Source organism: Agelaius tricolor, unplaced genomic scaffold (genome assembly GCF_023055355.1).
Source record: "Agelaius tricolor isolate 1412-34295 unplaced genomic scaffold, bAgeTri1.0.p SCAF_140, whole genome shotgun sequence".
NCBI classification, from domain to species: Eukaryota; Metazoa; Chordata; class Aves; order Passeriformes; family Icteridae; genus Agelaius; species Agelaius tricolor.
This window is the reverse complement of record NW_027269400.1, coordinates 142,950-163,699: the sequence shown is the minus strand read 5'-3', so window position 1 is coordinate 163,699 and position 20,750 is coordinate 142,950. Positions and strand designations below refer to the sequence as shown.

At 43.7% G+C, this 20,750-nt stretch overlaps 1 protein-coding gene across 1 annotated transcript; it reads right to left on the bottom strand.

Moving 5' to 3' along the window:
- Positions 1 to 571: 571 nt before the first annotated feature.
- RAB4B (RAB4B, member RAS oncogene family) lies at positions 572 to 19,909 on the bottom strand. The gene is given in 8 exon segments (XM_071420424.1): positions 572 to 589; positions 591 to 688; positions 1,667 to 1,759; positions 5,439 to 5,593; positions 11,664 to 11,726; positions 14,101 to 14,215; positions 15,931 to 16,011; positions 19,846 to 19,909. Coding segments are annotated over 8 exon segments (639 nt in total). The 5' UTR covers positions 19,862 to 19,909.
- Between the last annotated feature and the right edge of the window lie 841 nt (positions 19,910 to 20,750).

The following is a 20,750-nucleotide window of genomic DNA, read 5'->3' as shown; positions in this document are numbered from 1 at the left end:
TATTTTGGGGATATTTTAGGGATATTTTGGGGATATTTTAGGGATATTTTTGGGGTGTCTCACCTGGATTTTTGGGAATATTTTAGGGATATTTTGGGGATATTTTAGGGACATTTTTGGGGTGTCTCACCTGGATTTTTGGGGATATTTTGGGGTATTTTTCCCTGTATTTTTGGGGATTTTTTGGGGATATTTTAGGGATATTTTTTGGGATATTTTGAGGATATTTTAGGGATATTTTTGGGATATTTTGGGGACATTTTTGGGGTGTCTCACCTGGATTTTTGGGGATATTTTGGGGATATTTTGAGGATATTTTTGGGATATTTTTGGGGATATTTTGGGGATATTTTTGGGACATTTTCCCCTGGATTTTTGGGGATATTTTGGGGATCCTTTGGGGATATTTTGAGGATATTTTGAGGATATTTTTGGGATATTTTTGGGTGTCTCACCTGTATTTTTGGGGATATTTTGGGGATATTTTGAGGATATTTTAGGGATATTTTGGGGATATTTTAGGGATATTTTTGGGGTGTCTCACCTGGATTTTTGGGGGATTTTTGGGCTCTCAGCAGCCGCAGCTCTGCCGGGCTGGGGGCCGGAGCTCCCCGGGGCTGCCGCAGCTGCCGGAGCGAAGCGTCCCCGTATTGGATCCCTGATCCCATCCGCTCGGGATCCAGCTCCCTGGGGGAAAAAAAATGGGAATTTTGAGGACCCCAAAATCGCCTGAATTCACCCCAAAAACATGGAGGGGATGCCAGGAAAAAAATGGGAATTTTGGGACCCCAAAATCGCCTGAAATCGCCCCAAAAACCTGGAGGGATGCCAGGAAAAAAATGGGAATTTTGGGACCCCAAAATGGCCCCAAAATCTCCTTCAGATCCTTCCCCGGATCCCGATCCCAAATCCCAAATCCCAAATCCCCAAATAAAAAACCAGATCCCAAACCCTCAAATCCAAGATCCCAAATCCCAAATTTCCAACCCCAAATCCCCAAATCCCAGGTTCCTAAATCCCTTTGGTACCAGATTCGATTTTGTTCAGGATGCTCCGGGCACATTTCAGGAACACCAAAATCCCCCAAAATTCCCCCAAAATTCCCCAAAATTCCCCCAAATTTTCCCAAATCCCCAAATCCAAGTTCCCAAATCCCCAAATCCCAGGTTCCTAAATCCCTTTGGCACCAGATTCGATTTTGTTCAGGATGCTCCGGGCACATTTCAGGAACACCAAAATCCCCCAAAATCCCCCAAAATGCCCCAAAATTCCCCAAAATCCCCCAAATTTTCCCCAAATCCCCCAAATTTCCATCCCAAATCCCCAAATTTCAAATCCCAGGTTCCCAAATCCCCAAATCCCAGGTTCCTAAATCCCTTTGGCACCAGATTCGATTTTGTTCAGGATGCTCCGGGCGCATTTCAGGAACCCCAAAATCCCCCAAAATCCCCCAAATTTCCCCCAAATTTTCCCAAATTTCCAAATCCCCAAATCCCAGGTTCCTAAATCACTTTGGCACCAGATTCGATTTTGTTCAGGATGCTCCGGGCGCATTTCAGGAACACCAAAATTCCCCAAATTTCCCCAAATTTCCATCCCAAATCCCCAAATCCCAAATCCCAGGTTCCTAAATCCCCAATCCCCGGTTCCTAAATCCCGTTGGTACCAGATTCGATTTTGTTCAGGATGCTCCGGGCACATTTCAGGAACGCCTCCTCCACGTTCTCCCCGGTCAGGGCGCTCGTCTCCAGGAACATCACTCTGAAACACCAAAATTCCACTTTTTTTCCCCATTTTTCCCCATTTTTCCCCTTTTTTCCCATTTTTTTTCTGATTTTATCCCAATTTTTTTCTGATTTTTTCCCATTTTTTCCTTTTTTCTCATTTTTTTCCCATTTTCCCCATTTTTTCCCCATTTTTTCCCATTTTTCACCCATTTCCCCCCATTTTTCCCCTTTTTTTCCCATTTATTCCCCATTTTTTCCATCTTTTTCCCATTTTTCCAATTTTCCCCCATTTTTCCAATTTTTTCCGAGTTTTTCCCTCATTTTCCCCATTTATTTCCCCATTTTCCCCCATTTTTCCCCCATTATTCCCTCATTTTTCCCCATTATTCCCCATTTCCCCCCATTTTCCCCCCATTTTCCCCCCTTTTCTTCCCCATTTTTTCCCCATTTTCCCCCCATTTTCCCCTCATTTTCCCTCCCCATTTATTCCCCATTTTCTTCCCAATTTTCCCCCATTTATTTCCCATTTATTTCCCATTTCCCCCCATTTTCCCCCCATTTTTCACCCTTTTTCTCCCATTTTTTCCCATTTTCCCCCCCATTTTTTCCCCATATTTTCCCCCCATTTTCCCCCTTTTTCTTCCCCATTCTTTCCCCATTTTTCCCCATTTCCCCCTTTTTCTTCCCCATTTTTCCCCCTCATTTTCCCCCTTTATTCCCCATTTTTTCTCCATTCCCCCCCATTTTTTCTCCATTTTTCCCCCAATTTCCCCCCAATTTTTCCCCATTTTTTCTCCATTTTCCCCATATTTCCCCCATTTTCCCCCCATTTTTCCCCCTTTTTCTTCCCCATTTTTCCCCATTTATTTCCCCCTATTTTCCCCCCATTTTTCAATATTTCTGCTCCGTTTTTTCCCAATTTTTCCCCATTTTTTTCATATTTCTGCCCTGTTTTTTCCCATTTTCCCCCCATTTTTCCATATTTTTTCATATTTTTCCCCCGTTTTTTTTCCCATTTTTCATATTTTTTCATATTTTCCCCATTTTTCCCCATTTCCCCACCGTTTTCCTGGGCGAATCTCGATGCCTCCAGGAAGGTCCCTTCCCATGACCCCAAACCCCAATTCCCCCCATTTCCCCCCATTTTCCCCTGTTTTTTCCCATTTTTCATATTTTCCCCATTTTTTCCCATTTTTTCCATTTCCCCCCATTTTTCCCCATATTTTCCCCCATTTTTTTCCCATTTCCCCCCATTTTTCCCCCTTTTTCTTCCCCATTTTTTCCCCATTTATTTCCCCATTTCCCCCCATTTTCCCCCCATTTTTCCCCCATTTATTTCCCCCGTTTTTTTCCATTTTCCCCCATTTCTCCCCCATTTTCCCCCCGTTTTTTCCCCATATTTTCCCCTTTTTTCTTCCCCATTTTTCCCCTATTTACCCCCTATTTATTCCCCATTTTCTTCCCCATTTTCCCCCATTTTTTCCCCCATTATTCCCCATTTCCCCCTCATTTTCCCCCCTTTTTTTCCTCATTTTCCCCCCATTTTTTCCCCATATTTCCCCCCTTTTTCTTCCCCATTTCCCCCCCATTTCCCCCCCGTTTTTTCCCCATATTTTCCCCCCATTTTCTCCCCATATTTCCCCCTTTTTCTTCCCCATTTTCCCCCTCATTTTCCCCCCATTTTCCCCCCTTCTTTTCCTCATTTTCCCCCCATTTTTTCCCCATTTCCCCCCCCATTTTCCCCCCATTTTTTCCCCCCTTTTTCTTCCCCATTTTTCCCCATTTATTTCCCCCCATTTTCCCCCAATTTTTCCCCATTTTTTTCATATTTCCGCCCCGTTTTTTCCCATTTTCCCCCCATTTTCCCCCATTTTTTCCCCATATTTTCCCAGTTTTTTTCCCATTTTTCCCCATTTCCCCCCCATTTTCTCCCCATATTTCCCCCCATTTTTCTTCCCCATTTTCCCCCCATTTCCCCCTCATTTTCCCCCCATTTTTCTTCCCCATTTTCCCCCCATATTTCCCCCCAATTTTTCCCCATTTTTTCCCCCTTTTTCTTCCCCATTTTCCCCCCATTTTTTCCCCATTTATTCCCCATTTTCCCCCCATTTCCCCCCCATTTTCCCCCCATTTTTTCCCCATTATTTCCCCCCATTTTTCCCATTTTTCCCCCGTTTTTCCCCATTTTTTCATATTTTTCCCCCGTTTTTTTTCCCATTTTTCATATTTTTTCATATTTTTCATATTTTTCCCCATTTTTTCCCTTTTTCCCCATTTCCCCACCGTTTTCCTGGGTGAATCTCGACGCCTCCAGGAAGGTCCCTTCCCATGACCCCAAACCCCATTTCCCCCCATTTCTCCCCCATATTTCCCCCCATTTTTCTTCCCCATTTTTTCCCATTTTCTCCCCATTTATTCCCCATATTTCCCCCATTTTTCCCCCATTTTCCCCCTTTTTCTTCCCCATTTTTCCCCCTATTTATTCCCCATTTCCCCCCCTTTTTTCCCCATTTTCTCCCCGTTTTTCCCCATATTTTCCCCCTTTTTCTTCCCCATTTTCCCCCCATTTTTTCCCCATTTATTTCCCATTTTCCCCCCATTTTTCCCCCCATTTTTTCCCCACTTTCCCTCCCCATTTATTCCCCATTTTCTTCCCCATTTCCCCCCATTTTTCCCCCCATATTTCCCCCCCATTTTCCCCCCATTTTTTCCTCCTTTTTCTTCCCCATTTTTCCCCATTTATTTCCCCCCATTTTCCCCCAATTTTTCCCCATTTTTTTCATATTTCTGCCCCGTTTTTTCCCATTTTCCCCCCATTTTCCCCCATTTTTTCTCCGTTTTTTCCCGGTTTTTTTCCCATTTTTCCCCATTTCCCCCCCATTTTCTCCCCATATTTCCCCCCCATTTTCCCCCATTTTTCCCCCATTTTTCCCCCCTTTTTCTTCCCCATTTTCCCCCTATTTTCCCCCCATTTTTCCATATTTCTGCCCCGTTTTTTCCCGTTTTTTCATATTTCCGCCCCGTTTTTTCCCGTTTTTTTTCCCCATTTTCCCCATTTTTTACTTTTTTCCCCATTTTCCCCATTTCCCCACCGTTTTCCTGGGCAAATCTCGATGTCTCCAGGAAGGTCCCTTCCCATGACCCCAAACCCCATTTCCACCCATTTCCCCCCATTTTTCCCCATTTCTTCCCCATTTTTCCCCATTTCTTCCCCATTTTTCCCCATTTTCCCCCCATTTTCCCCCATTTTCACCCCCATTATTCCCCATTTTTTCCCCATTTTTCCCCCTATTTATTCCCCATTTCCCCCATTTTTACCCCCATTTTCCCCCCTTTTTTCCCCATTTTCTCCCCGTTTTTCCCCATATTTTCCCCCTTTTTCTTCCCCATTTTCCCCCCATTTTCCCCCATTTATTTCCCAATTTCCCCCCATATTTTCCCCCATATTTCCCCCCATTTATTTCCCCATTTTTTTCCATTTTCTTCCCCATTTTCCCCCCCATTTTTTCCCCATTTATTCCCCATTTTCCCCCCATTTCCCCCCCATTTTCCCCCCATTTTTTCCCCATTATTTCCCCCCATTTTTTCCCATTTTTCCCCCGTTTTTCCCCATTTTTTCATATTTTTCCCCCGTTTTTTTTCCCATTTTTCATATTTTTTCATTTTTTCCCATTTCCCCCCGTTTTTTCCCATTTTCCCCGTTTTTCTCACCGTTTTCCTGGGCGAATCTGGAGGCCTCCAGGAAGGTCACCTCCCTCTCCCCCTCCAGGTCCTTCTTGTTCCCGCACAGGATGATGACGATGTTGGGGCTGGCCAGGGTCCGCGCGTCCGTCAGCCACTGCGCCAGCGCGTTGTACGTCTCCCGGCTGGCATTTGGGGCCAGAAAGGGCAAAAACGGGAAAAAACGGGTGAAAAAAGTGAAAAAACGGGAAAAAACGGGGAAAAAATGGGAAAAAATGGGGAAAAACGGGGAAAAAACGGGGAAAAAATGGGAAAAAAACGGCGCAAAAACAGCGCAAAAATGTCAGAAATTCACCCAATGACATCATAACCACACAGGATGATGTCATAGGAAATGGCTCCATGTGGTGGATGTCTCACAGCTGAATTTGGGGTAAAAAATGACAAAAATGGGAAAAAATTGAAAAAACGGCCCCAAAATTAGAGAAAAAATGGAAAAAATGGCCCAAAAATGTCAGAAATTGACACAATGATGTCATAGGCAATGGGGCAGGGGGTTGGATGTCTCCTGGCTGGGATTTGGGGCCAAAAACCAGAGAAACGGGAAAAAACGGGTGAAAAAAGTGAAAAAACGGGAAAAAATGGGAAAAAATGGGGAAAATGGGGAAAAAATGGGAAAAAACGGTGCAGAAATACATGAAATTCAAATGGTGATGTCATAGGCAATGGGGCAGGGGGTTGGATGTCTCATGGGTGGATTTGGGGTTAAAAACCAAAGAAATGGGAAAAAATGGGAGAAAAAAGTGAAAAAATGGGAAAAAACGGCGCAAAAATGTCATAAATTGACACGGTGATGTCACAGTCAATGGGTGTTGGACGTCTCCCGGCTGGCAATTGGGGCCAAAAAGGGCAAAAACGGGAAAAATGGGTGAAAAAAGTGAAAAAATGGGGAAAAACGGGAAAAACCGGCATAAAAATGGCATAAAAATGGCATCAATTGACACAATGATGACATAGTCAATGGGGCAGGGTGTTGTACGTCTCCCGGCTGGCAATTGGGGCCAAAAAGGGCAAAAATGGGAAAAAACGGGTGAAAAAAGTGAAAAAAACGGGAAAAAACGGGGAAAAAAAGTGAAAAAATGGGAAAAAACGGCGCAAAAATGGCATAAAAATGGCATAAATTCACCCAATGACATCATAAACACACAGGATGATGTCATAGGCAATGGCTCCATGTGTTGTACGTCTCCCGGCTGGCATTTGGGGCCAGAAAGGGCAAAAACGGGAAAAAACGGGTGAAAAAAGGGAAAAAACGGGAAAAAACGGGGAAAAAATGGGGAAAAAATGGGGAAAAACGGTGCAAAAACGGCGCAAAAATGTCATAAATTCACAGGATGATGTCATAGGCTATGGGTCAGGGGGTTGGATGTCTCACAGCTGAATTTGGGGTTAAAAAGGGCAGAAATGGGAAAAAACGGGGGAAAAAAGTGAAAAAAACGGGAAAAAACGGCATAAAAATGGCATAAAAATGTCATAAATTGACACAATGACGTCATCAATTGACACAATGATGTCACAGCCACTGCGCCAGCGCGTTGTACGTCTCCCGGCTGGCATTTGGGGCCAAAAACCAGAGAAACGGGAAAAAACGGGTGAAAAAATGGGAAAAAATGGGAAAAAACGGGGAAAAAATGGGGAAAAATGGGGAAAAAATGGGGAAAAACGGCGCAAAAATGTCATAAATTGACACAATGATGTCATAGGCAATGGGGCAGGGTGTTGGATGTCTCCTGGCTGGGATTTGGGGCCAAAAACCAGAGAAACGGGAAAAAATGGGTGAAAAAAGTGAAAAAATGGGAAAAAACGGGAAAAAAATGGGAAAAAATGGCCCAAAATTAGAGAAAAATGGAACAAAATGGCCCAAAAATGTCAGAAATTCAAGCAGTGATGTCATAGGCACATGTTGTACGTCTCCCGGCTGGCAACTGGGGCCAAAAACGGAAAAAATGGGAAAAAATGGGAAAAAATGGGAAAAAATGGGGAAAAACGGGGAAAAAATGGGGAAAAACGGTGCAAAAACGGCGCAAAAATGTCAGAAATTCACAGGATGATGTCATAGGCTATGGGGCAGGGTGTTGGATGTCTCATGGGTGGGATTTGGGGTTAAAAACCAGAGAAACGGGAAAAAATGAGTGAAAAAAGTTAAAAAATGGGTAAAAAAAGTGAAAAAATGTGAAAAAAACGGCGCAAAAATGTCATAAATTGACACAATGATGTCATAGGCAATGGGTCAGGGTGTTGGATGTCTCAGGGCTCAAAATTGGGGTGAAAAAGGGCAAAAATGGGAAAAAATGAGTGAAAAAAGTGAAAAAATGGGAAAAACGGCATAAAAATGGGAAAAAACGGGGGAAAAATGTCATAAATTGACACAGTGATGTCACAATCAATGGGTGTTGGACGTCTCCCGGCTGGCAATTGGGGCCAAAAAGGGCAAAAACGGGAAAAATGGGTGAAAAAAGTGAAAAAATGGGAAAAAACGGGAAAAACCGGCATAAAAATGGCATAAAAATGGCATCAATTGACACAATGATGACATAGTCAATGGGGCAGGGTGTTGTACGTCTCCCGGCTGGCAATTGGGGCCAGAAAGGGCAAAAACGGGAAAAAACGGGTGAAAAAAGTGAAAAAACGGGAAAAAACGGGGAAAAAAAGTGAAAAAATGGGAGAAAACGGCGCAAAAATGGCATAAAAATGGCATAAATTCACCCAATGACATCATAACCACACAGGATGATGTCATAGGCAATGGCTCCATGTGTTGTACGTCTCCCGGCTGGCATTTGGGGCCAAAAACCAGAGAAATGGGAAAAAACGGGTGAAAAAAGTGAAAAAACGGGAAAAAACGGGAAAAAATGGGGAAAAACGGGGAAAAAATGGGGAAAAACGGTGCAAAAACGGCGCAAAAATGTCATAAATTCACAGGATGATGTCATAGGCTATGGGGCAGGGTGTTGGATGTCTCATGGTGGGATTTGGGGCCAAAAACCAAAGAAACGGGAAAAAAGTGAAAAAACAGGAAAAAAAAGTGAAAAAATGGAAAAAATGGGAGAAAACGGCGCAAAAACGGCGCAAAAATGTCAGAAATTCACCCAATGGCATCATAACCACACAGGATGATGTCATAGGAAATGGCTCCATGTGGTGGATGTCTTGTGGCTGAGTTTGGGGTAAAAAATGACAAAAATGGGAAAAAATGGGTGAAAAAACGGGAAAAAAACAGGAGAAAAAAGTGAAAAAATGGGAAAAAACGGCATAAAAATGGCATCAATTGACACAATGATGACATAGGCAATGGGTCAGGGGGTTGGATGTCTCCTGGCTGGGATTTAGGGCCAAAAACCAGAGAAACGGGAAAAAACGGGTGAGAAAAGTGAAAAAATGGGAAAAAAAAGTGAAAAAATGGGAAAAAACGGGGAAAAAATGGGGGAAAAATGTCATAAATTGACACAGTGATGTCATAGGAAATGGATCCATGTGTTGGGTGTCTCGTGGCTGGGTTTGGGGTGAAAAAGGGCAAAAATGGGAAAAAATGGGGGGGAAAATGGGAGAAAATGGGAAAAACTGGGGAAAACTGGGAGAAAAATGTCATAAATTCACATGGTGAAGTCATAGTCAATGGGTCAGGGTGTTGGATGTCTCCCGGCTGGCATTTGGGGCCAAAACCGGCAAAAACGGGAAAAAACGGGTGAAAAAAGTGAAAAAATGGGAAAAAAACGGGAAAAAACGGGGAAAAAATGGGGAAAAACGGGGAAAAAATGGGGAAAAACGGTGCAAAAACGGCGCAAAAATGTCAGAAATTCACAGGATGATGTCATAGGCAATGGGGCAGGGTGTTGGATGTCTCATGGGTGGATTTGGGGTTAAAAACCAGAGAAACGGGAAAAAATGAGTGAAAAAAGTGAAAAAATGGGAAAAAACAGTGAAAAAATGGGGAAAAACGGCGCAAAAATGTCATAAATTGACACAATGATGTCATAGGCAATGGTCAGGGTGTTGGATGTCTCAGGGCTCAAAATTGGGGTGAAAAAGGGCAAAAACGGGAAAAAATGAGTGAAAAAAGTGAAAAAATGGGAAAAAAATGGGGAAAACTGGGGAAAAACGGGAAAAAATGGGAAAAAACGGCACAAAAATGTCATAAATTGACACAGTGATGTCACAGTCAATGGGTGTTGGACGTCTCCCAGCTGGCATTTGGGGCCAAAAAGGGCAAAAACGGGAAAAAACGGGTGAAAAAAGTGAAAAAACGGGAAAAAACGGCATAAAAATGGCATAAAAATGGCATCAATTGACACAATGATGACATAGGCAATGGGTCAGGGGGTTGGATGTCTCCTGGCTGGGATTTGGGGCCAAAAACCAGAGAAACGGGAAAAAAACGGGTGAGAAAAGTGAAAAAATGGGAAAAAAAAGTGAAAAAATGGGAAAAAACGGGAAAAAATGGGAAAAAATGGGGGAAAAATGTCATAAATTGACACAGTGATGTCATAGGAAATGGATCCATGTGTTGGGTGTCTCATGGCTGGGTTTGGGGTGAAAAAGGGCAAAAATGGGAAAAAATGGGGGGGAAAATGGGAGAAAATGGGAAAAACTGGGGAAAAAATGGCCCAAAAATGGCCCAAAAATGTCATAAATTGACACGGTGATGTCATAGGCAATGGGGCAGGGTGTTGGGTGTCTCATGGGCTGGGATTTGGGGTGAAAAACCAAAGAAATGGGAAAAATGAGTGAAAAAAGTGAAAAAATGGGAAAAAACGGGAAAAAAAAAGTGAAAAAATTGGGGAAAATGGCTCAAAAATGCAATAAATTCACGTGGTGACGTCATCAATTTGGGCAGTGATGTCACAGGAAGTGATGTCATTGGCAGGGCCGTGGATGGGCCTGGGCTGGTTTGGGGTCAGAAATGGGGAAAAATGGGGGAAAAAAGGGAAAAATGAGAAAAATGGGCCCCGAAAAGGCCCTGAAGGCGCTGGTTCCTACGGTGAGGTCACAGAGCCACGGGGGTGGACGTCATAAACACCCAGCAGTGACGTCATCAACCCCCTGGTGACGTCACAGATGTGATGGTGACGTCACAGGCACAGCCGGTGACATCCCGGAGCCCTTGGTGGCATCGCTGATGACGTCATAGCCCAACTGATGACGTCACACACACCCTGTGACATCATAGTCCAACCAATGACACCACACACATCATGACGTCATGCCCCACGCAATGACGTCATACACACTCCTATGATGTCACATGCGTGTTCGGTGACGTCATTCATCCACCCAATGACGTCACATGGATATCAATGACGTCAACAGGCCCAGCCAGTGACCTCACACAGCCGTTGGCAGTGCCATTGATGACGTCATAGCCCAACCGATGACGTCACATAACTCCCCTATGATGTCATATCCCAGTGACATAATGCAGACACCGATGATGTCATGTCCCGATGACATCACGCACAGACACATATGACGTCATGTCTGTGTTTAGTGACGTCATTCATCCACCCAGTGATGTCACATGTATATTGATGACGTCATAGGTCCAGTCAGTGACGTCACACAGCCCCTTGATGATGTAACACATCCTCCAATTGGTGACGTCATCCACTCACTCGATGACATCACGTCGCACTTTGTAACATTATATCCCAACCGATGACGTCATACACGCACACCCACAACGTGGTTGGTGACATCATTCACACACCCAATGACGTCACACGGATATCGATGACATCACGGGTCTGACCGGTGACATCACACGGCTCTTCGATGACGTCACACACCCCCCAACTGGTGACGTCATCCAGTCAATGACGTCACGTCACGCTTTGCGACGTCGTATCCCAACCGATGACGTCATACACTCATTTCTATTATTTGTTTGGTGATGTCATTCACCCATCCAATGACGTCACACGGATATCGATGACATCACAGGTCTGACCGGTGACATCACATGGCCCCTTGATGACGTCACACATCCCAATTGTGACGTCACCCACTCGCTTGATGACGTCACCCCCGAACCGATGACGTCACGACCTCATCCCATTGTGACGTCATCCATCCCTCCCATGACATCATAGCCCCGCCCAATGACGTCACAGCCCCATTGGTGACGTCACGCGGCCTGGGCGATGATGTCACGGCCTGGGTGATGACGTCACAGCCTCGTTGATGACGTCACAGGCTCACCTGGTGATGTCATAGACGAGCAGCGCCCCCGCGGCTCCTCGGTAATAACTGCGAGTGACTGACCTGGGAAAATGGGGGAAAAAACCAGAGAATTGGGAAAAATGGGAAATAATGGGGGAATAATGGGGAAATAATGGGGGAATAATGGGGAGAAAATTGGGGCTAAAAAGGGGAAAATTGGGGAAAATAATTAGGAATAATGGGGGGAAATTGGGGAAAATAATGGGGGGAAATTGGGGAAAATTGGGAGAAAATTGGGGACAATAATAGGGGGAAAATTGGGAAAAAATTGGGGAAATTAATGGGGAAATTAATGGTGAAAAATGGGGAAAATAATGGGGAAAAATGGGGGGAAATTGGGAGAAAATTGGGGAGAAAATTGGGAAAATAATGGGGAAAAATTGGGGAAAAATTGGGGCTAAAAAGGGGAAAATTGGGGAAAATAATTGGGAATAATGGGGGGAAATTGGGGAAAATAATGGGGGAAAATTGGGGGAAATTGGGGGAAATAATGGGGGGAAATAGGGGGAAAAATGGGGAAATTTGGGGAGAAAATTGGGGAAAATAATGGGGGGAAATTGGAGAAAATTGGGAAAAATCGGGGAAAATAATGGGGAATAATGGGGGAAATAATGGGGGAAAATTGGGGAAAATAATGGGGGGAAATTGGGGAAAATTGGGAGAAAATTGGGGACAATAATGGGGGGAAATTGGGGGAAAAATGGGGGAAATTGGGGAGAAAATTGGGGAAAATAATGGGGGGAAATTGGGGGAAAAACAGGGAAAATAATGGGGAAAAATGGGGGGAAATTGGGAAAAATAATGGGGAAAAAATGGGGAAAAAATGGGGGGAAATTGGGGGAAATGGGGGAAAATGGGGGGAAATTGGGAAAAAATTTGGGACAAAATTAGGGAAAAATAATGGGGAAAATAATGGGGGAAAATTGGGGAAAAATGGGGAAAATTGGGGAAAAAAGGGAATAATGGGGGGAAATTGGGGAAAATAATGGGGGAAAATTGGGGGAAATTGGGGAAAATAATGGGGGGAAATAGGGGGAAAAATGGGGAAATTTGGGGAGAAAATTGGGGAAAATAATGGGGGGAAATTGGAGGAAATTGGGAAAAATCGGGGAAAATAATGGGGAATATTGGGGGAAATAATGGGGGAAAATTGGGGAAAATAATGGGGGGAAATAGGGGGAAAAATGGGGGAATTTGGGGAGAAAATTGGGTAAAAAATCAGGGAAAATAATGGGGAAAATTGGGGGAAATAATGGGGAATAATGGGGGAAAAATAATGGGGGAATAATGGGGAAATAATGGGGAATAATGGGGGAAAATTGGGGAAAAAATGGGGAGAAAATTGGGGAAACAAGGGAAAATTGGGGTAAAAATGGGAAAAATTGGGAGCAATGGGGAAATTGGGGAAAAATGGAGAAAAATTATGAAAAAATCAGAAAAAATCAGAAAAAAAATCAGAAAAAAAGGGAAAAAATCAGAACAAAATCAGAACAAAATCGGAAAAAAATTGGAAAAAAATCGGAAAAAAATTGGAAAAAAATCAGAAAAAAATGGGGAAAAATGGGAAAAGGAGGGAAAAGGGATAAAATTGAGGAAAAGGAAGGAAAATGAGGAAAAATGAGGAAAAATTGGGAAAAAAATCAGAAAAAATCAGAAAAAAATCGGAAAAAAATCAGAAAAAAACCAGAAAAAAATCGGAAAAAAGGGAAAAAATCAGAAAAAAATGGGAAAAAATGGCAAAAAAAAAAGGAAAAAATGGCAAAAAAAATCAGAAAAAAATCAGAAAAAAATCAGAAAAAAATCGGAAAAAAACAGAAAAAAATCAGAAAAAAATGGAAAAAAATGAGGAAAAAATGAGGAGAAAATCAGAAAAAAAATCAGAAAAAAATCAGAAAAAATCAGAAAAAAACAGAAAAAAATCAGAAAAAAATAGAAAAAAATGAGGAAAAAATGAGGAGAAAATCAGAAAAAAAATCAGAAAAAATCAGAAAAAAATCGGAAAAAATCAGAAAAAAATCGGAAAAAAATCGGAAAAAAATCAGGAAAAAATGAAGAGAAAATTGGAAAAAATTCAGAAAAAATGGAGAAAAAATCAGAAAAAAATCGGAAAAAAATCAGAAAAAAATCGGAAAAAATCAGAAAAAATCAGAAAAAAATCGGGAAAAAATCAGGAAAAAATGAAGAGAAAATTGGAAAAAATTCAGAAAAAATGGAGAAAAAATCAGAAAAAAATCGGAAAAAAATCAGAAAAAAATCGGAAAAAATGGGGAAAAAATTGGAAAAAAATCAGAAAAAAATCGGAAAAAAATCGGAAAAAAATCAGAAAAAAATCAGAAAAAAATGGGGAAAAATGGGAAAAGGAGGGAAAAGGGAATAAATTGAGGAAAAAGGGATGAAAATGTGGAAAATGCAGCACCTGAAGCGCTCCTGGCCGGCCGTGTCCCAGATCTGCAGCTTCACCGTTTTGCCCCCAACGCTGACGACCTTGGAGCCAAACTCCACCCCAATGGTGTGGTTGGAATCCTGCTTGACTGGGGGGAAAATGGGGAGAAAAGGGTTAAAAAGAATTGAAAAAATTGGGGAATTTGTGAGATCCCAAAAAAATCCCAAAAAAAAAAAAAAAATTCCTAAGAATTCCCCAAAAAATCCCCAAAAATCCCAAAAAAATCCCCTAAAATCCCCTAAAAAATCAAAAAAATTCCCCAAAAATTCCCCAAAATTCCCCAAAAAATCCCCCAAAAATCCCAAAAAAACTCTAAAGAATCCCAAAAAATCGCCAAAAAATTCCCCCCAAAAAAATCCCCAAAGTTCCCCAAAAAAATCAAAAAAATTCCCAAAAATTCCAAAAAAATCCCCAAAAAGTTCTCAAAAATTCCCCAAAAAATCCCAAAAATTCCACGAAAAATCCCCATAAAATCCCAAAAAAATCCCCAAAAAAATCCCCCAAAAATCCCATAAAATCCCCAAATATTACAAAAAAATCCCAAAAAATTCCAAAAAAAATCCCAAAAAATTCCAGAAAAAATCCGAAAAAATTCCCCAAAAAATCCCCCATAAAATCCCCAAAATATTTCCAAAAATCCAAAAAATTCCCAAAAATTCCACAAAAAATCCCCCATAAAATCTGAAAAAAATAAAAATCTCCATAAAATCCCCAAAAATTCCCTATAAAATCCCCAAAAAATTCCCAAAAATTCCGAAAAAATCCCCAAAAAATCCCCAAAAATCCCCAAAAAATTCCGCAAAAATCCCCCAAAAAAATCCCAAAAAATCCCAAAAATCAAAAAAAATTCTCAAAAAAATCCCCCAAAATCCCCCAAAAATCCCCCCAAAAATCCCCCAAAAATCCCCCATAAAATCCCATAAAATCCCAAAAAAATCCCCAAAAAAATCCCAAAATTCCCCAAAAAATCCCCAAAAAATCCCCAAAAAAATCCCCAAAAAATCCCAAAAAAATCCCCAAAAAATCCAAAAAAATCCCCCAAAAATCCCCAAAAACTCCCCAAAATTCCCCAAAAAAATCCCCAAAAAATTCCCCAAAAATCCCAAAAAAATCCCATAAAATCCCCAAAAAATTCCCCAAAAATCCCCCAAAAATTCCAAAAAAATCCCATAAAATCCCCAAAAAACCACAAAAAAATCCATAAAATATCCCTAAAATTCCCCGTAAAATCCCCAAAAATAAAAAAAATCCCAAAAAATCCCCCCAAAAAATCCCCAAAAATCCCCATAAAATCCCCAAAAAATCCCCCCAAAATATCCCCAAAAATTCCCCAAAAAATCCCAAAAATTCCACAAAAAATCCCCCAAAAATCCCCAAAAAACCACGAAAAATCCCCTTAAAATCCCTAAAAAAATCCAAAAAAATCCCAAAAAATCCCCAAAAATTCCACAAAAAATCCCCAAAAAATCCCCAAAAATTACAAAAAAAAATCCAAAAAAATCTCATCAAGTGCCCCAAAAATCCCGAAAAAATTCCTAAAAATTCCCCAAAAATTCCACGAAAAATCCCCTAAAAATCCCCCAAAAATCAAAAAAAATCCCCAAAAATTACAAAAAAAATATCCAAAAAAATCCCAAAAAATCCCCAAAAAATCTGAAAAAAATTTTAAAAAAATCCCCATAAAATCCCCAAAAATTCCCCAAAAAAATCCCAAAAAAATCCCAAAAAATCCCCAAAATTCCCCAACCCCCCCAGCACTCCCTGAATTTCCAGAAGGTTCCAGAAGCCCCCCTGGGTTCCTACACTTGCTCTCGATGAAATGGTGCAGCAGGCAGGACTTGCCCGTGCCCGCGCTGCCGATCACCAGGAACTTGAACAGGAAATCTGGGAAAGGCCAAAAAATTCCATGGAAAATCCCAAATTTTCATTAAATAAAACAAAATTCCATTAAAAACCCCAAATTTCGGTTTAAAAACCCCAAAATTCCCCTTTTAAAACCCGAAAATTCCCTTGAAAATACCAAAATTTCCCTTTAAAACCCCAAAATTCTCTTTGAAAACTCCAAAATTCCCTTTAAAATCCCAAATTCCCTGAAAACTCCAAAATTCCATTTAAAAAAACCAAAATTCCCATTAAAAATCCCAAAAATTCCTTAAAACCCCAAAATTCCCTTTAAAACCACAAAATTCCATTAAAATCCCAAAATTCCATTTAAAAACCAAAAATTCCCTTAAAAAGCCCAAAATTCCCTTTCAAACCCCAAAATTTCCTTTAAAAACCCCAAAATTCCCATAAAAACCCCAAAAATTCCCTCAAAAACCCCAAAATTTCCCTTAAAAATCCCAAAATTCCATTAAAATCCCTAAAGTCCCTTTAAAATCCCCAAAATTCCATTTAAAAGCCCAAAATTCCATTTAAAATCCCAAAATTCCCATTGAAACCCCAAAAATTCCCCTTAAAACCCCAAAGTTTCCTTTAAAAACCCCAAAATTCCATTCAAAATCCCAAAATTCCCATTAAAAATCCCAAAATTCCATTAAAAAACCACAAAATTCCCTTAAAAACCCGAAAATTCCCTTTTGAAAACCCAAAAATTCTATTAAAAATCCCAAAGTTTCCTTTAAAAAGCCCAAAATTCCCTTAAAAATCCCAAAATTCCATTAAAATCCCAAAAGTCCCTTTAAAATCCCCAAAATTCCATTTAAAAGCCCAAAATTCCATTTAAAATCCCAAAATTCCCATTGAAACCCCAAAAATTCCCCTTAAAACCCCAAAGTTTCCTTTAAAAACCCCAAAATTCCATTCAAAATCCCAAAATTCCCTTTAAAATCCCAAAATTCCCATTAAAAATCCCAAAATTCCATTAAAAAACCACAAAATTCCCTTAAAAATCCCAAAATTCCCTTGAAAAAACCCCAAAATTCCCATTAGACACCCCCAAAATCCCCTATAGATCCCCTATAGACACCCCCAGACCCCCCAAATCCCCTACAGACCCCCCCAAATCCCCTATAGGGACCCCAAACTCCTATAGGGACCCCCAGAGCGCCCCCAAATCCCCTACAGACACCCCTAAATCCCCTCTAGACACCCCCAGATCCCCCAAATCCCCTACAGACACCCCTAAATCCCCTATAGACATCCCCAGTCCCCTATAGACCCCCCCAAATCCCCTATAGACCCCCCCAGACCCCCTAAATCCCCTATAGACCCCCCCCAAATCCCCTATAGATCCCCTATAGACACCCCCAGACCCCTCCAATCCCCTATAGAGCCCCTAAATCCCCTATAGATCCCCTATAGACACCCCCAGACCCCTACAGAGACCCCAAATCCCCTATAGATCCCCTATAGACACCCCCAGACCCCTCCAATCCCCTACAGACCCCCCCCAAATCCCCTATAGATCCCCTATAGACACCCCCAGACCCCCCAAATCCCCTCTGGACACCCCTAAATCCCCTACAGACCCCCCCAAATCCCCTATAGACCCCCTCAAATCCCCTCTAGAGCCCCCAAATCCCCTATAGAAACCCCCAAATCCCCTATAGACACCCCCAGACCCCCCCAAATCCCCTCTGCACACCCCTAAATCCCCTATAGACACCCCCAAATCCCCTATAGACACCCCCAAATCCCCTATAGATCCCCTATAGACACCCCCAGACCCCCCAAATCCCCTCTGGACACCCCTAAATCCCCTATAGACATCCCCAAATCCCCTATAGAGACCCCAAACCCCTATAGATCCCCTATAGACACCCCCAGACCCCCTAATTCCCCTCTGGACACCCCCAGATCCCCTAGAGATCCCCCATAGGGACCCCCAGCACGCCCCCAAATCCCCTCTGGACACCCCCAATCCCCTATAGGGACCCCAAGACCCCCCCAAATCCCCTTTGGACACCCCTAAATCCCCTACAGACCCCCCCCAAATCCCCTATAGACACCCCCAGACCCCTTCAATCCCTTATAAACCCCCCAAAATCCCCTATAGACACCCCCAAATCCCCTACAGACACCCCCAAATCCCCTCTAGATCCCCTATAGACACCCCCAGACCCCCCAAATCCCGTCTGGTCACCCCCAAATCCCCTACAGATCCCCCTAAATCCCCTACAGACCCCCCAGATCCCCTATAGACCCCCTATAGGGACCCCCAGAGCGCCCCCAAATCCCCTCTGGACACCGCTAAATCCCCTATAGAAACCCCAAACCTTTATAGACACCCCAGATCCCCTATAGATCCCCTATAGGCCCCCAAGACCCCCCCAAATCCCCTGTAGATCCCCTATAGACACCCCCAATCCCTATAGACCCTCCCCAATCCCCTACAGGGACCCCCAAATCCCCTATAGACACCCCAGAGCTCCCCCAGACCCCTATAGATCCCCTATAGATCCCTTGGAGTCCCCCCTAATCCCCTATAGACACCCCCGAAATCCCCTATAGGCCCCCCAAATCCCCTATAGACACCCCCAGATCCCCTATAGACCCCCCCAGTCCCCTCTAGACCCCCCCAAATCCCCTATAGATTCCCCTAAATCCCCTATAGAGACTCCCAAACCCCCCAGGACCCTCTATAGCCCCCCCAGGCCCCCTATAGATCCCCTACAGACACCCCCAAATCCCCTATAGATACCCCCAGACCCTCCCCAATCCCCTATAGACACCCCCGAAATCCCCTCTAGATCCCCTATAGACAACCCCAGACCCCCTAAATCCCATCTGGACACCCCTAAATCCCCTACAGACCCCCCAGATCCCCTATAGACACCCCCAGACCCATCCAATCCCATATAGACCCCCCAAAATCCCATATAGACCCCCCAAAATCCCCTATAGACACCCCCAAATCCCCTATAGATCCCCTATAGACACCCCCAGACCCCCCAAATCCCCTCTGGACACCCCCAAATCCCCTATAGAGATCCCCCCAAACCCCCCCCAGACCCCTCCAATCCCCTATAGACCCCCCCAAATCCCCTCTGGACACCCCTAAATCCCCTATAGATCCCCTATAGACCCCCCAAAATCCCCTCTGGACACCCCCAAATCCCCTATAGACCCCCCAAATCCCCTATAGAGACCCCCAGACCCCCCCCCATGCCACCACTGATCCCCTATAGATCCCCTATAGGGACCCCCAGAGCGCCCCCAAATCCCCTCTGGACACCCCCAGCCCCTCTATAGGCGCCCCTAAATCCCCTATAGGGACCCCAAGACTCCCCCAGATCCCCTATAGACCCCCTAGAATCCCCTATAGACCCCCTGAATCCCCTATAACCCCCCCCAAATCCCCTATAGACACCCCCAAATCCCCTATAGACACCCCCAGACACCCCCAGACCCTCTAGAGCCACCCCAGCCCCCTATAGATCCCCTATAGAGACCCCCAAATCCCATCTAGACACCCCCAAATCCCCTCTAGACCCCCCTAAATCCCCTCTAGACACCCCTAAATCCCCTATAGACCCCCCCAAAACCCCTCCGGACCCTCTATAGCCCTCGCAACCCCTATAGATCCCCTATAGATCCCTCATAGATCCCTCATAGACCCCACGAAACCCCCTCAAGACACCCCCAGATCCCCTCTGGACACCCCCAATCCCCTATAGAGCCCCTCAAAGCTCCTCCAGACCCCGTCGGACCCTAAAGGACCCCTCTAGATCCCTACAGATCCCCTATAGATCCCCTATGGATCCCCTATAGCCGCACCGTAGGTCTCGGACATGCTGGAGCCGGGCCGGGGGACCGGGAGCAAAGATGGCGGCGCCCAGGGGGAGCCACTTCCGGGTGTGTTGCGCATGCGCCAGAAGGAACGCGCCAGGAGATGGGCGGGGCTGAGAGGGGAAAGGGGGCGTGGTCAAGGACTGGATGTTTCTGTATGGAGGGGGCGTGGCCAGAGGGGGTTGTGAGGGGAAAGGGGGCGGGGTCAAGGAAAGGGCGGGAATCGTGAGGGGAAAGGGGGCGTGGTTAAGGAAAGGATTTTTCACCTCAAAATCAGCCCTGGAAACTCCAAAATTCCCAAGGTTAGGCCCCAAAATTCCCTTCTGGGACTCCAAAATTCCTCTATAAAGATCCCGATACCCCCAAAACCTCATCAAGATCCCCAAAACCCACCCAAAACCCACCCAAAACCTCCACAAACCCTCCCAAAACCTCCACAAATTTCTCCAAAAACCCCCAAAAAACCCATTAAAAAAACCCCAAAACCACCCCAAAATATCCCGAAAATTCCCCCCAAATCTGCTCCCAAACCCCATCAAATCCTTCCCTAAACCCCTCAGATCCTCCCCTAATGCCCCCCAAATCCCACAAAATTCCCACCAAAGCCCTCATAAATCCCAAAAAACCCCGAAGAACCCAAAAATAACAAGAAACCCCCCCAAAGAAACCCCAAACCCTCCCCGAAAAACAAAACAAAATCCCCCAAAAACCCACAAAAATCCCCCCCAAAAAACCATAAAAACCCCCAACATTCAAAAAAAACCTCTAAAAAACCCCCACAAAAATCTCCCAAAAAACTCACCAAAAACCACCAAAAATCCCCCAAAAAATCCCCATTAAAACCCCCAAAAATACCCAAAAAAACCCCCCAAAATCTCCCAAAAATCCCCCAA